Here is a 16364-nt window from a genome sequence, read left to right as displayed (position 1 = left end):
AGAACTGGTTGATTTTGGTCACAAATTAGATGAAAAAATGAAGGCTACACTAAGTGAAATGAAGAGAAATGCACAGGGAACCAATAGGGATGGAAGAAAACTGGGACTCAAATCAATGGAGTGGACCAGAAGGATGAAAGAAACAACCAAACAGAAAAAAATGAAGAAATAAGAATTCCAAAAAAAATGAGAGGCTTAGGAACCTCCAGAACATCTTTAAACATTCCAACATCTGAATTATAATGCTACCAGAAGGGGAAGAGGAAGAACAAGTGGAAAACTTATTTGAACAAATAATAAAGGAGAACTTCCCCAATCTGGCAAAGGAAATAGACTTCCAGGAAATCCAGGAAGCTCAGAGAGTCCCAAAGAAGGTGGATCCAGGAAGGAACACACCAAGGCACATCATCATTACATTAGCCAAGATTAAAATGAAGGAGAGACTCCTAGAAGCAGCAAGAGATAAGGGAACAGTCACCTACAAAGAAGTTCCTATCAGACTGCCAGCGGATTTCTCAAAAGAGACCTTACAGGCAAGAAGGGGCTGGAAAGAAGCATTCCAAGTCATGAAATGCAAGGACATACATCCAAGATTGCTCTATCCAGCAAAGCTTTCATTTAGAATGGAAGGGCAGATAAAGTGCTTCCCAGAGAAGGTCAAGTTCAAGGAGTTCATCATCACCAAGCCCTTATTATATGAAATGTTAAAGGGACTTATCTAAGAAAAAGAAGATAAAAAATATGGACAGTAAAAAGAGCAAACTCACAGTTATTAACAACCACACCTAAAAGAAAAGCAAACTAAGCAAACAAGTAGAACAGGAACAGAACCACAGAAATGGAGATTACATGGAGGGTTAGCAAGAGGGGAGTGGAAGGAAGAGAGAGGGGGGAAAGGTACAGAGAATAAGTAGCAGAGACAGTGGAGAGAAAATAGACAGGGGGAGGGCAAGAATAGTATGGGAAATGTAGAAGCTAAAGAACTTATGACCCATAGACATGAACTAAAGGGGGGAATGTGGGTGGGAGGGAGTTTGCAGCGTGGAGGGGAAAGAAGGAGGGGAAATGGGACAACTGTAATGGCATAATCAATAAAATATATTAAAAAAATCCCTCTTCACTACTTTTAAAAAATTAATTTCAGGAACTCATATTTACCCATTGGCTTTATTTTCTAAATCATTTTTTAATTTTTCAGTTACAGTTGATATGCAATATTATTTCATGTGTACAACGTAGAGTTTACACATTTTTTATATAACCTACTGACACCATGCATAGTTATTACAATATTATTGACTAGCTCTGGCTGGGTAGCTCAATTGATTGTGTGTTGTTCTGCAAAGCAAAAGGTCGCTGGTTAAATTCCCAGTCAGGGCACATGTGTGGGTTGTGGGTTTGGTCCTGGTCGCATAGGAAAGGCAGAAAGGGAACTGATTGATGTTTCTCTCTCACATTGTTGTTTTCCTCCCTCTCTTTCTCTCCCGTCTTCTCTCTGTAAAAATAAATTTAAAAAATGTTTTTTTAAGAAATACAATATTATTGACTATATTCCCCTATGCTACACTTTACATCCCCATGACTATTTTGTAAGTATCAATTTGTACTTCTTAATCCATTCCTCTTGTTCACCCATTATCCTGACCCCTCTCCCATCTGGCAATCATTAAAATGTTCTCTGTATCCATGAGTTTATTTCTGGGGGGTAAAGATTGGTTCATTTATTTTGATTTTTAGATTCCACATATAAGTGAAATCAGATGGTATTTGTCTTTCTCTGTCTTATTTCACTTATGTCCATCCATGTTGTTGCAGATGACCAGACAATTCAGTTCCTCCCCATATGTCCCTGGTGCCTTTTGAGCTGCTGCCCCAGAGATGAAGCTCTGAGCAACTAAGTCCATGATCAGGATTTAGAGGAATGCCTGGGACTCCAGAAACCCTCTGTCTCCTCCACTGGTTTTCAAAGCCAGAAGTTATGGGGACTTCTATTCCCAGCACTAGAACCCTGGGCTGGAGAGCCTGGTATGGGGCCGAGACACCTGGCTCCTCGGTGGGTAACTCCACAATTTTTAACCAGCCTGTTCTGTGTCTCTGCCCCTCCTAACAGTCTCAAGATGGCTTCTGCTGTGTATCCTTAGTTATAGGATTAGGGATGATTTGGGGAATTTAGAAGGTGTCTGAGAGTGTAGTTTAGTAAAATTAGAGAAGTGGCAGGATGTTGAATAGATTGAAAATCCATCATAATCTCTAAGGAAACATGTGTTAGGTTACACGACTAGGTGGTTTGAGTTGGAGAAAAGTGTTATCATTTTTTGGAGTTTATTACAATAAAGATCCTTTTGTTTATCCACAACTTTTTTTATTCTTGACATTTTTGGCTTTTTCTGGGGGGGGTTATTTAGAAAGTAATACATGTAGTATGTAGAAAGCTTAAAAAAACAACAGAATTATAAATGCTAAAAATTTCCAAATCACCACTCCATTTTCTACTTTGTATTAACAAAAAGACAGTACAGTATAGCAGTAAAGTGTACTTGGGACCAGACTCCCTGAGATCAGATCCTAGCTCTATTAGTCTGCTTGGGCTATCACAACAAAATACCATATATTGGGTGGCTGAAACAACACACATTTATTTCTCACAGTTCTGGAGGCTGGGAAGTCCAAGATCAAGGTGCTAGCAAGGTAGGTTTCATTCTGAGACCTCTTCTTTCGGCTTATAGGCCCCCACCATCTTGCTGCTTGCTCATAAGACCTCTTAAACCATCAAAGCACACACAGTAAAATGTAAGTTTATCTCCACCCCCTCTCCTACGCAGAGACAACAAATATTATAGGGGTTTTGTGTATGTTTCCAGAAACAGTCTCTGTATTTACAAACATATTAATATATTCTTCCAGTTCTCTTAAAAACCCCCACACAAATATAAGCATGAATATACAGTGTTTTTTTTTTGTCCACAATGTATCTTTGTGTTTCCCATGACCCATAACAATGTTATTTAAGTTTGTCTTCTTTGTGGCTAATGTAGTACTTTGCACCTAGAAGAAATCCAGAGCACATTTAATAGAACTTTCAGAGGGTGAAGGGTATTTAGAGATCAGCCAGTCTACCTCTTATGTTATAGGTAACATAGTTTACAGAAAGTTTAAATAACTTGACTAAGGTGTTACACAGCTAATACATACAGTAAAGGAATGAATGAAAGTCAGCTTAAAGGACTGCCCACAGCATTTCAATAAAAGTGTACGAGGTCTGTCAAGAAAGTCCAGTCATTTTTTTTTAGATTTTATTTATTTATTTTTAGACAGAGGGAAGTGAGGGAGAAAGAGAGGGAGAGAAACATCAATATGTGGTTACCTCTCATGTGCCCCACAACAGGGAACCTGGTGCACAACCCAGGCATGTGCCCTGACTGGGAATTGAACTAGCAACCCTTTCCTTTGCAGTCCAGTGCTCAGTTCACTGAGCTACACGAGTCAGGGCCAGTCATTGTTAATATAACAAGAGTGGTTTGCACAACATCAATGGAATCTGGCAGCCAAGGAGAGTGGGCTGGAATGTGCATGCACGAACAATGACAACTTCACTGTACTAGTCAGTGGGGGCAATAGATGCCCTTGAGTGAGCATGTGCACTGTGTGGCTGTCACATTCAACACAACCGAGTGACTAGAGCAACAAATCTGCATCAGATTTTGCGTTAAGCTTGAACGTTCCTCCACAGAAACTATTTGGGTGATTCGGAAGGCTGCAGCTATGGGCAACTGGTGAACGGCAGCTTTACTATGACAACGTGCCTGCTCATGCATCACATCTTGTGTAATTTTTTTGCCAAACATCCAACCACCCAGGTGACTCAGCACCCATACAGCCCAGATCTGGTGCCCTGTGATTCCTGGCTTTTCCCAAAACTAAAATCACTTTTAAAACAAGACTTTATTCTTTGAGAGAGGGGAAGGAAGAGAGAGGGAAACATCAATGTGTGGTTGCCTCTCACACACCCCCTACTGGGGACCTGGCATGTGCCCTGAATGGGAATCAAACCAGCAACCCTTTGGTTTGCAGGCCAGCACTCAATCCACTGAGCCACATCAGCCAGGGCTAAAATCACCCTTGAATGGGAAGGAATTTCAGACAATCAATGAAATTCAAGAAAATATAACAGGACAGCTGATTGGGTCAATTGTGTGAGGTCCCAAGGTGCCTACTTTGAAGGGGACTGAGGCATCATTGTCCTATGTACAATGTTTCTCATATCTTCTTCAATAAATGTCTTTATTTCTCACATTACATGGCTGGATATCTTCTGGACATACCTTGTATATATAGTTAAAATGTTAAGCTATTACAACAAATAAGATCACCCAAAGTGATAACTAATATCTGTGCAATGTTTTTCAATTTAAAAAGGGAGGTCAAACCCTGGCCAGGTAGCTCAGCTGATTAGTGTGCTGTCTGGATGCACCAAGGTTTCGGGTTTGATCCCCAGTTAGGGCACATACAAGAATCAACCAATAAATACATAAATAAGTGGAACAACAAATCAGTATCTCTCTCTCAAAAAAAAAAAAAAGAGCTCACACACATTAGTCTACTCACTGACCTTAATCCATTCAAAGACCTTGGCCCATTTTATAAAGTAAAACAAGAGATAGGATTTTTAAAAAGTTTAGTAGGTATTAAAAAGTTGTATTTGACCTGCCTTTGGATAAAGCGCTCCTGAAAAAAAATGGGAAATGCTGCTGAGACGCACAAATGGAGAACCACGGAGAATTGGACTCACTGCAATCAAGCTTACACTGTTTACAACAGATGGTAACACTCACTGGGTTGCGGTTGACAGCACAAAGACTAGAGGGACAGGGGTCAGTCCCAGATACTCAAAAATGGAAATGATTTCGTCATTTAATAAAATTCTGCAAGATCTAGTGCTGGCACGACTGTGTGATTTGCACAAGCGGTTCCATGCATTTATTTATTTACGCAGCGTCTTGCTAACTGCATTTGCATGAGGGCGTACACTAGCTTGTAAACTACACCTTTTCAGCTCCGGGAGCTGGCTCCATACCATCTGACGGAATTTACTCCGGGAAGGCTTAGAACGCTTCCCTCTCCCATGGTACTGCCAGTTCGTACCTAGGCTTTGAGTTTCTCAAAGCAACCAGAGACAGTACACCACTATCCCAAACTCCAACCGGAGGGAGAAGGCTGGCGCCACGCGTGCGCGTCAGAGCGCGCAGGCGCAGCCTCGCTCCTTCCTGGTCACCTTGCACTCCCACCCCACCTCCGGAAGTCGGCCCGGCCCGCCCTTCAAGGCCAAAGGAGGGATACGGCTGGGCGTTCCAGTTGTCAATCATACCAGTCTTCCTTCTCCTCAATACCATTGGCAACGGGGGAAAAGGACGGCCGACTGTCGTCTGCTTACTCCTTTGAGACTCAGCGCCACCGAGGAAGCCGCTATTGGTGGAGGCTGGCGACCGCTAATGCTCACTTCCGGCGCGGTCCTCCACGATTCCTCCCCAACCCAGCAGTCGCCCTCAGCCTTTCCCATCCCCCGCGCTTTCACCATGGCCGCCTCTCTATGGTGTAGGAAGAAGCTGGCCCTGGGTGCCCTTCTGTAGCGCTTATTGCCTCACCCTCACCCCTGGGGGGCCGGATCCAAAGGAACCTCTCTCTTTAACCTTTGGGGCACCAGCCAAGAAGGTTTCCGACCCCCTACTTCGGGGCAGGACTCCTCTTTCGCCCACCTTCTGAGGCAGAAACTTAGGGTTTTCCCTACTTCTCTTAGTGTCAGAAGCCAGAAGGGGCTTACCTTCCACTTCTTCAGGGCGAAGCCTCTCCCTACCACACCCGTAGGGGTGCAGACCCTTACCTCAGCACACTGAGGAGCTAACCGCTCTTCCTCAGCGCTGCCACTCCAGAGGGCCGTCAGCCTTCGCGTCCCCGGAGTGGCCTTTCGGAGAGGAGGGAGAAGTGGAGAGGACAGGGACCCATTCCCTCCCCTCCCCCCACTAGTCCCTCTTGCCCCCAGTCCCTGACAACCCAGAGTTCCTCATTTTTAGGACCTCCCACCCGTCAGTTCTTTGGCCTTTTCCCGTCTCCTGGCTGCGGCTATGGAGTTACAGAAGGGAAAGGGGGCAGCAGCAGCTGCTGCGTCGGGAGCAGCGGGAGGTGCAGGAGGAGCGGGAGCAGGAGCCCCAGGAGGGGGGAGGCTGCTACTTTCAACCAGTTTGGATGCCAAGGATGAGTTAGAGGAGGTAGGTGTGGGGGGTGGGGAAGGGAGCTAAGAAATTGGGTTGAGGAGGGATACTGGAGCGGATACGGGGTGGGGGTGGGGGAGGGGGAGGAGGCCTTTAAGTTTTTTCTAAGGCAACACAAACACTATTCCAGACTTCCTGCTCCTCGAGGAAGAAGTGTGGGCCAACTTCCTGGACAGGTTGTCATAGCAACAGAAGCCATTAGTATAAAATGGGTGGGGGGTGTTGATGAGGAAGGGATACATCATCGAGATCTACCGAATTTATTTTTGATATTCCTTTTCCATATACAGGCCACAGCTACTCTTAATGTTTAACCTGTTTCAGTTTAGGTCATACGTTGAGTTGGGAAGTAATGTGTGTGTGTATGTGTGTGTAGGTGTTTAGGGGCTGTTAGGGGAACTTGCAGCAGATCTCGGACCCTTCTGTCAAAACAGTATTGACTTTGCTACGTAGACACAGTCAGTTGCCAGTGATGTTAACTGGGCTTTTGTTTATAAATTGTTACAATAGTTTATTTGAGCCAAACTGATGACACACCAGGGAGCAAGATCTCAAATGCTCCCTTAACTGAGAATTTAGAATGAGTGAAGACAAGGAAAAGGGAGTAGTGTTTAGTTAGCATCAACTGCAGCAGTGGAGTAGGGGGTGAAAGGGACCTGGGGACTCCTTCAGAACCAGATAGCACACGCAGAAGAAAGCACATAAAATGCTGAGAAAGAGGGTGGAGTGAGGCGATGGAATGGACCTTAGTGGGGATTTTAAACTAGGGATAGTTGCCCTTCCCCTCCCTTCCTGACTTGTTCTTCTTCCCCTGACCCCTGACAACCCAGAGCTGATCATGCATCTCTTTCCACTGCCACACACCAAGACACATACTTAGGAATATGAGACCCAGAACTGGGACATGATTGTTAAACTGTTTATAGGACCTAATACGTGCAGTTGGTGCTTAGCCAGGGACAGGATGAGTTAGGCTGTGGCTCTTCACTGGCCATTTCCCTGCTTCTGTCATTGCCCTTTGTCAGGTACTAGAGGGAGAACAGGGAGATAAGTGTAATTGATAATTTATATTTGAAAAAAATGTTCATTCAGATAGAGATGGTGGAACATATATGCAAAAATGAACTTTGTGAATCAAGAGGTGGCTGATAGCGACTTTGCAGATTACCCATCAGCAAATGTCTACTCAAAAGCTGGCTTCCTATCATGCTTCTCCCCTATAATTCTTTGTGTTTTTAGGTAAATCAAAATTTTCAGCTTGTTATTTATTTATTTATCTTTAGAGGGGAAGGAGAGAGGAGAGAAACATCAATGTATGGTTGCCTCTCATGTGTCCCCTGCTGGGAACTGGCCTGCAGGGAACTGGCTTGCAAACCAGGCATGTGCTCTGACTGGGAATTGAACTGCGATCCTCTGGTTCGCAGGCCTGCGCTCAATCCACTGAGCTACACCAGCCTGGGCCACGGCTTGTTATTTTTATCATTTAAGGTAGATACAGTTAGGAACATAAACAATGCTTCTAAAAATATTATAGTCCCAAACAGTGATTTTAGTATTGCTTGGCAGTTTGAGTTGTCCACTTATTTAGAAATGGGCACTGTCATTGTCCAAGTATTTATTGAGTCCTTTGTTCTAATACTGGAGCTCTAGATTGTAGAAGAAAAATAGCTGACTGCCTTTGAGTCCTCCACCAGTTTGAATGGAGAGGAAAAGACCCCAAAGATTGGATGAAAGTCTGTTTCCCACCCTGATTGCTAGAGGGGTCATCCTGCCCCTGCTCTGATTTGTGCCACAGAGCAGTACAGCATCCTGTTCTTCCAAGCAGTGACGTGTTTGCTAGTAAACAAACTGGTGTCGCAGGAGGGGACCACAAAAGAGGGAGGCATTTCTTGCTTTTTTGGAATGTCTGAGAGTGAACTTTCAACTGTTTCCAGGGAGAGGCCTGGGGGGGAGGGTCTTTTTTTTTCTGAAATCCTTTGTGGTATGAATATTTCCCAACATGTCTTAGGCTCCCCCCTTTCTTTCTTTGCACTTTGTCCTTTGCATTTGAATTTTCCAGCAAGCCTTGCCACTCTTTTTAACCCCATGTGTGTGGTTCCCATTAGACCAGAGTGTCTCTGAGGGCAAGATTTACTGGCATCTTCCTCTGGGTCTCCCCACAGAGGTCTGCACACACAAGTTACCAAACCTGATGTTGCCTGACTGATCTCTGATTGTTCTGGTTTGGTTATTTTCTAACAGAGGCCTGCCTATTACCCAGGAACACAGACTTAGCTTCCTGAGCATATGCGCTTACTGTGTGCTGAGTGATAGGAAAGTAGGATGAGGGAGACCCGAGGTCTGCCTTCCAGAGCTTATCATCTAAAGACTGAGTTTTCACACCCATAGGAAGGTTAACAAAACAATAACAACAACAACAAAAACGTTACGGTAGTGAAGAGACAGGGGTCATTACAGCTGGCCTGATGAGAAAAGGCCCTTTAAGGGGTCTGAAGTGTGAAGCACTGGTGAGGAGCACCCCAGGCAGGGACTGTGACTCTTCTACCCAAGGGAGCAAATGTTGTATCCTTTCTTCCCCTTGGCCCTGTTCCTGTCTTTGAAGAGGGAATTCTTGCCCATCCCCATCCCCATTTGGGGAATGAGATAAAAATAGTGCCAGAGGTTGGAGGCTTTTAGAACATGTAGCTCCTAGTCTCGTATGCCTTCTCAGTTCCAGGTCTTTCCTCTGCTGAGAAGGACTCTGTCCACTTGGAGGGCAGGCCGAAAGCAGGAGCTGTGGCCCAACAAGTCAAAACTTCCTCTTAAGCTAGAGAAGGTCTGAGTTAGTTTTGGTTAGAGGTATGTCCCAGGTTTTCTCCAAGGAAATCTTGTTTGTGAGGAATCTCTAGGGAATGGGCTTTAATCATCTCTAATTTTTTCCCCTTAAATCCTCATTTCACATAGTGACTCTTGGTTTTAGAATACTTGGAGTCCAGCTTGTTCAATAACTACTGCTGTGGATCCTTGGGATTTTGTAGGTTAGATCATCTCTTCTTTTTGTGAAGATTGTAGAAGTTAGTCCTTCAGGGCCACTCATTGTCTTCCATAAGGGGTAGTATTTAATACGAACTTTTTTCCACACTCTATATTCACCTGGCTGAGAGAGGGAAAACTGAGAGGTTAGAGGGATCCCTCTGCCTTCAATCCCCAGCTTCGGGTATGTATTGGCAAAGTGAAAGGCCACCTCCCATCCCCTCCCCCCTACTCCACCTCCTGCTGCTGTCATGGAAACCATGTTCAGGTACTCTTAGTACTAGAAAAATTAATTCAGAAGTTCCTAGAGATGGTAAATATTTACTCAGCTCTCTGAGGTGCTGTCGTGGAGGGCTTGGTCTGAGCAGAGTTGTTCTGCCAGCAGCTGGGGCCTCTGGAGACTGGGGGAAGACGGGCTGCTACTCCATTGTAGAGATTTGGCCTCCCGCAGCCTGCTTTGAGGCAAGGTGGTCCTGATGCCCTGAATGATTTGTAATTCGTCTCCCATCCCTGTTTGGATAATTGTAATTTGGAAAGCATAGCATCGTTTACACTCGTGTTGCCTGAAGGGACTGGCTCTCACATTCCCTTCCTCATTGCTTTTAATACACACATCCAAATTCTGAACTCTCCCACTTTGTATGTCCTTAGCTGGGCCTCCCTGTTCCAAGAAGCCACTTTTTTTCGTAATTGAGCAGTGACCCATAGAATTGCCTCAAGCCTCTGAGTGAAGCTTAGAATATGGAGTGAAGCTTAGAATATTGAGGACTAAACTAGGAGAACCTAGTTCAATCCAAGGTCTCTCATATCACAACCAAGACTTGGCCAGCTGTAGGGCTATGTGTCTGGCTTTGCACTAGGATCTTGGTGCAGGGTTCATCAGTCAGGCTTCCTCCAGTCTCCCCTATGCTTTTCTCTCCAGAAGGCAAACATTTAAAGAGGGTAGGTAAAAGAGGAAGCTTTTCAGCCTGGCCGGGGACTTAACCCATGTCCTGTAGTAGCAGGTTAAGTTTTTAGGAATCTTTAAGAATGAGCCATTACCCATAGTGGCAGGGGGTCTGGGGGTCAGTCTGGTCCTCATAGATTTAGTTGTGTAGATGCTGAATGAAATTAATTCCTCTCACAAAAGGAATAGATTCTAATTCTACTGAGGCCATATGTTAGGTGTGTTCACATTCTGTTACCTCATTTAATCTTCAGAGCAACCTCATGATACAGGCTTTGTATTTTCAGATGAGAAAACCAGGGTTTAGAGAGGCTAATTCACCCCAGATGAGCCCAAGGCTAGCAAGTAGTGGAGGGGTTCTCCTTGTTAATTTGCTCATTAGCTTGCTGCTATTTGACTTGTTTCTCTGACGACTCAGCAGATTTCTTCCTTTGAGGAGGAAGCAGTATCTAGAATTCTAGGATACTGTGCTGCTGCTTGTTCACCATCTGTCTCCACTCTGATACTCCTTGTTAACCTAGGTCGGGTGAACAGGTCCTCCAAGAGCTGCCAGCAAAAACAGTGTGTGCCTAGCTGCAGGAGGCACTGATGCTGCTGTCATTGGTAACTACCTTAGGTGGAGAGGGATAAGATTTAAAAAGAGAAAATCCATCCTGAGCTTTTCTTTCCCTCCCCTTATCATACAAGAGCTAGACTAGGTAACAGTGTATCTCCAATGTATCTCAGCTTGTGGATAAGGGGGTTCGTGAGAGTCACAGCTCAGCTTTCGTGTGATCTCACAGCTCCTTGTCACAAGCACACAGGTGCTATTGCTTAAGGCTGAGCACTCTGATCTGACCTAATTTGAGGGATAGTCCTGATGTTAGATGGTGAAGTGAAATCTTCAATTCTGAGTGGTTTCAGGCCTATTTTAGGTTGAAGTTTTGTGATTATGGGAGCTCCTTGCTTAAACACTCAGTTCTACCCTGTGTCATCCTACACTTTTAGACAGGGATGATGGTCAAAGGAGAAAGATGATTGTCTTCATTCCTAGGCCTCTTTCCCATTGTCCTTATTTGCCAGTTCCTCACAATGCTGCAGTAGGACCAGTTTTCAGCAAGATGTTTCATGATGACCTCTAGGACCGGGGGGAAGTAAATGGCCTGCTGTTGTCCTTCTTTTTCCAGAATCATCACTGGGAATTGGGAAGTGATTTTCCTTAAAAAGTTTTTGGGTTAATCCTCAAAATAAAAGACTCAGGCATTAGTTTAGGTGGTGATAATGAAGAGGCCCACTGACTTAACATGGATGTAGTTGTGCAGTTGCTGTGTGCAGTTTGCCAACATGTTCTCAATATGTAATATTAAATGCTTCTTTGGAACAGGAACCTGTGGCTAAGATCTCTTTAGAATGTTGATCACGTGTTACGTTAAGAGAGTTGACACCATAGTGGCTTCTGAATGGGCTTTAATGCAGTTGTCCCCACCTTTGTTTGACTAGAGATGCTGGGAGGTTTCGGTTTGGCCATTTGTTTTCCATTAGTCCTTTTTCTTCCTTACATGCATTTTGTTAAGTTTGTATTTAACTTTTTGAGGGGGACATGTCAAACATAAAAAAGTAAAAAGAATAGTATTTCCATGTGGCCATCACTGTGCTTCAGTACTTATCAGCATACAGTAATCTTGTTTTATCTCCCCTAGTCTTATCTGGATTATTTTGAAGCAAAGCCAAGACATTATTTCATCTGTAGGTACTTCATATGCCTATGAGAGAGAGACTTTTTAAAGAAAATAACTTCAATACCATACCTAAAAATAATGACAATTCCTTAACATAATAAAATCAGTGCTCAATTTCTCTCCTTTAAAAAAAAAAGACTATTTATTTTTAGATAATGGAGAAGGAAGGAAGAAAGAGAGGAAGAGAAACATCAATCAGCTGCAACTCAGGCAGGTGCCCTGACCAGGAATTCAACTGGTGACCTTCTTTGCTTTGCAAAAGGATGGGTCAGTGGCCCAACCAACTGAGCCACACCAGTCAGGGCTCAAATTTTTGTCTTAAAAAAAACATTCCCCTGAGGGAGGAGGGAGGAGTGAGGCTCAGGGAGGGGAGTTGGGGAAGAAGGGAGCATCTTTTTAATTTTTAAATAGCTTTATTTTAAAATAAGTGCGAGCTTAGGGAAAAATTATAATACATAGAACTCTCATATCATTCACCCAGATTCACCAATAATTGAACATGTGCCACATTTGCTTTGTTATATCTCTATATATTAACTTTTGAGAGTAAATTGCAACTGTGATGCCACTTTAGATTTAAATATTTCAGTGTATATTTCCTAAGAACAAGGGTCTTCTTTTATAGAACTGCCGTTACACTACTAAGATCTGAACATCTAATACCGATATGTTACTATTACCTAATTTATAGTACATATTCAAATTTTACCTGTGCCAGTAATGTCCATTATCACAGTCCAGAATCACACATTTTGGTATGCTGTCTCTTTAAATTTTAATCTGAAACAGAAACCTAGTCTATCTTTGTCTTTTACGACCTTAAACACTGTGACAGGCCAGTTATTATGTAGACTATTTTTCAATTTAGATTGTTTGAAGTTTCTTCATGATTAGACTGAGATGATTCATTTTTGGCAAGAAAATCAGAAGTGATGTGATAGGCTTTTCAGTGTATCACATCAGAGGCATAAGTATCAGGTATCATTTTGTCTCATGATTGGCATTAATAACCTTCGTTACTTGGTTAAGGCAGTATCATCAAGGATTTCCTACAGTTATTATTGTCCCTTTGTAATTAATAAGTATTTTGAACTTATGTAAATATCCTCTTTCCTGTGAAAATTTTACCTCTGCTTTTAGCAACCAATTGATGATTTTTGCCTGGATTATTACTCCTATCATTCCTTCTGCATTTATTGGTTGGCATTCCACATACAGAAGAGCTCTCCCTTCTCTATTATGTATGTGTCTATCATCATGGACTCAGATTCTTATTTTATTTAATGGGTTATAATTTTAAGTGTCTCTTTTTAAAGATTTTATTTACTTTAGAGAGAAGGGAAGGGAGGAAAAAGGGAGAGAAACAACAGTGTGTGGTTACCTCTCCTGCGCCCCCTGCTGGAGACTTGGCCTGCAACCCAGGCATATGCCCTGACTGGGAATCAAACTTGCAACCCTTTGGTTCACAGGCCAGGCCAGCGCTCAGTCCATTGAGTCATACCAGCCAGGGCTTAAGTCTCTTTTAATATATGGGTTTTGCTCTCCCTGCCTTTTTTCCTTGCTATTTATGTGTTAAAGAAACCAGATCACCTGTTATATTGTCTACATTCTGGACTTTGTTGATTATATTCCCATGATGATATTACTTATAAACTGGTAGTTAGCTCTAGAAACATGATGAAGTTGAATTTTCTAAAACTTTTTTGGGGCCAGATGTATTTTATTGGTGGTAGTGTGAAACACTCTTAATTTTTCTTCAATTCGTTCACAGAGATTGGAAAGATGTATGAGCATTGTCACATCAATGACTACTGGTGTCTCAGAGAGAGAGGCCAATGATGCCCTTAATGCTTACGTGAGTATAATGCTGTCTCCATATCCAGAAAGCTCTGAGACATGGTCAGAAAGGTGGAAATATTTAAGTAGCAAGGAGTTAGGGAACTGAAGTCAGTGTCTTGGCTCCCCAAACCAGGTTTAGCAACTCCTCTTTCTCACTGTGAGAGTTCATCTTTGCAAGCCTGGGGTATCTTTAAATAAACAACTCTAAATAATAACTCAGTTCTATAGTGACTTTTTTCTTTGTAAACTATTCTTACATATGTGACCTTTTACATTTCCTGATTTGTGAGGTTGAAAGGATTTTAAGTAGTATATATAAAGAATTTAGAATAATGGCACATACTGAATGTTCCATAAGTATTACTTACTTACTATTCTTACATCTTCAGCTTACAAGTACCAGAAGTTGAATGATTTGCCCTAGATCTTAGCTTGGTAGTTGTGCTTGTCATTCCATGGCTGACTCTTTGCAGGTCCTGCTTTACTGAAGGCTTTTAAGATCTGGTAAAGGAGGTGAAGGAAGACTTTTTGTTTTTCATTTTAAACACTTTATTTTCTGCCCCTGGTCTGCATCAAGCCTCAGAGAAAGCAATAAGAATCCATCCTTTCTCATTCATTACCTCCCTTAGAACAGATGCCCCATCACTTTTAGAAGAAGGAAATCATCAGATGATTATCCTTTGTAGATGATTCTCCTTTCAGAAGTCTCAAGTTTTCTAGGAGAAACTGTGCTTGAGAACTTTCCTTCTGTGAGTGACAATCAGTTTTTTCCTTCTTCATATTCCAGGTATGCAAAGGTCCCCCCCAGCATGAGGAAATCTGCCTGGGTCTCTTCACCCTTGTCCTCACTGAACCTGCTCAAGCCCAGAAGGTAAGACACTCTGCTCTGGACCCACAAACCCTTCTCAGATATGATCTGGGAATTTGGTGGAACATAACTGTGGCCTCATTGACACACACTACCAGACCCTCTGACCGAGCCGGACCACCGCATAGTCTAAATATAGTTTTTTACTCTTGGTGAATTTAGTCATTCTCTAACTAAAGTACTTTCTCTAGCTCTAGATTCTGAAGCTAAAAGGCAAGAAAAGATAGTTATGAAAGTGAAAAAGCATTTAAAGAGTTTCAAATTTGAGGTTTACTAGTCAAGGCTAGAAGAGTCAGGATGTAATCCAGAAAATAGGAGAGAACAACTGTAACCAAGAGTTTCTGCCTAGAACAGTGTGACCTGTAGTTTTCAGGGTCTGTATTGGCAGGCGACTAGAAAGCAGGCTTGCGATCGCAGCAAATAGGACTCAAGTCAGACAACCTAATATTGGGCAATTGATGCAGTAATAAGGTAGTGAGTAAGAGAACACGAGTAACTGGAATTAGACTTCCTGAGGGATACTGTATGAAAACTCGTCTGGGGTTCTTCACAAAGAAGAACCCACTGGTGTCTTCTCTTTCTCTGAGACACCAGTAGCTTCCTGTAGGTAGAATGTAGAATGGTTAAATGGGGTGCTTCCTTGAGGTGAGTGACTGGGGAGGATGATCTCATTGGATTCTGTTCTTTCTATAATACAGTAGCAAAATTCTGTCTTTTGCCTCTTCACATTTCCCCTTTCTAGCAATTTTGTGTTCCTCGAGCCTTAGCATGTTGGTTTAGAAGTATACGTCTGAGTGGGAGTGGTAGGGGGAAATGGAGACAGCTGTAATTGAACAACAATAAGAAAATGTGAAAAAAAAGTCTAATATAGGGCACTAACTGTATGTCACTAACAAAGAAGAACTTGGAGTGGGAATTTAATATCCTCCCAGGCCCTTTCCTGAGCAAGGGAAGTGTGGAAAGAAACAGATGTGTTCTGTGCCCAGCATTGTATTAGGCTCTATCTAGCCAGGATCTCACTTAATCATCCCAAAAAGCCCTATGAGCTTGGTGGCTCTCTCCCTTCTCCCCAAACTGTTCCCAGTTTTACCTGTAAGGTAATCAGAGGTCAGAGACATTGTTGTTTGTTCAAGGAGAACCAAAGAAAAATTATTCCCAGGGACAAGGACAGTGGCAGGATTTTCGGGCATGACAACCACGTGTATCTATGCTCTTCTAATGCCAGCTGGTCTGCTGTGTGTGTGTCGGGGTTGGAGGGTGGGCGGGCAGCAAGCACTCACAAGTCCTTGGTTTCACAGGCCATGTCTGGGCGGGGGCCTTGTAGAGTTAAATTGCCATTTCATTTTCATGCTGAATTTATCATCAAAATCCTTAAGGACAAATGAATACATCCAGTTTGGTGGTGTTAAACAGTGATATGATCCAGTCCAGCAACTCTATTTTAAAGAAATTGTTGACAAAGATGGGAGTGAAGGGGTTGGAGTTAAAGTTTAATTCTCTCTTCTGAGGGTTTCGTAAATATGATTAAAATCTTGTTTAGTCATTTTAATGCAAAGGTATCTTGCTCAGTGGTTTTTTTAATTTGTTTCTGATGTGTTCTGAATCTGTGAGGGTAAATAAGTAAACCTTAGTCAAGGGAGCAGAATGTTGCGGGTATTTCTAGTTCCAGGGCTCTGCGTTATGAATGCTTATTATGTTGTCAATTTGGCCGTCTA

At 42.8% G+C, this 16364-nt stretch overlaps 1 protein-coding gene across 1 annotated transcript in view; it reads left to right on the top strand.

The window, feature by feature from the left end:
• The first annotated feature begins 6119 nt into the window (after positions 1 to 6119).
• INTS3 (integrator complex subunit 3) overlaps positions 6120 to 16364 on the top strand; it is a 37837-nt gene continuing 27592 nt past the window's right edge. The window contains exons 1-3 of the mRNA XM_037162438.2: positions 6120 to 6263; positions 13714 to 13797; positions 14569 to 14652. Coding sequence (XP_037018333.1) covers positions 6120 to 6263; positions 13714 to 13797; positions 14569 to 14652 — 312 coding nt within the window. The remainder of the gene's footprint in view (positions 6264 to 13713; positions 13798 to 14568; positions 14653 to 16364) is intronic.

This window comes from Artibeus jamaicensis, unplaced genomic scaffold (genome assembly GCF_021234435.1).
Source record: "Artibeus jamaicensis isolate MK-2021 breed Jamaican fruit bat unplaced genomic scaffold, CSHL_Jam_final contig_447, whole genome shotgun sequence".
NCBI lineage: Eukaryota > Metazoa > Chordata > Mammalia > Chiroptera > Phyllostomidae > Artibeus > Artibeus jamaicensis.
Note: the sequence above shows the minus strand (reverse complement) of the source record. Positions and strands in the feature narration are given on the sequence as shown.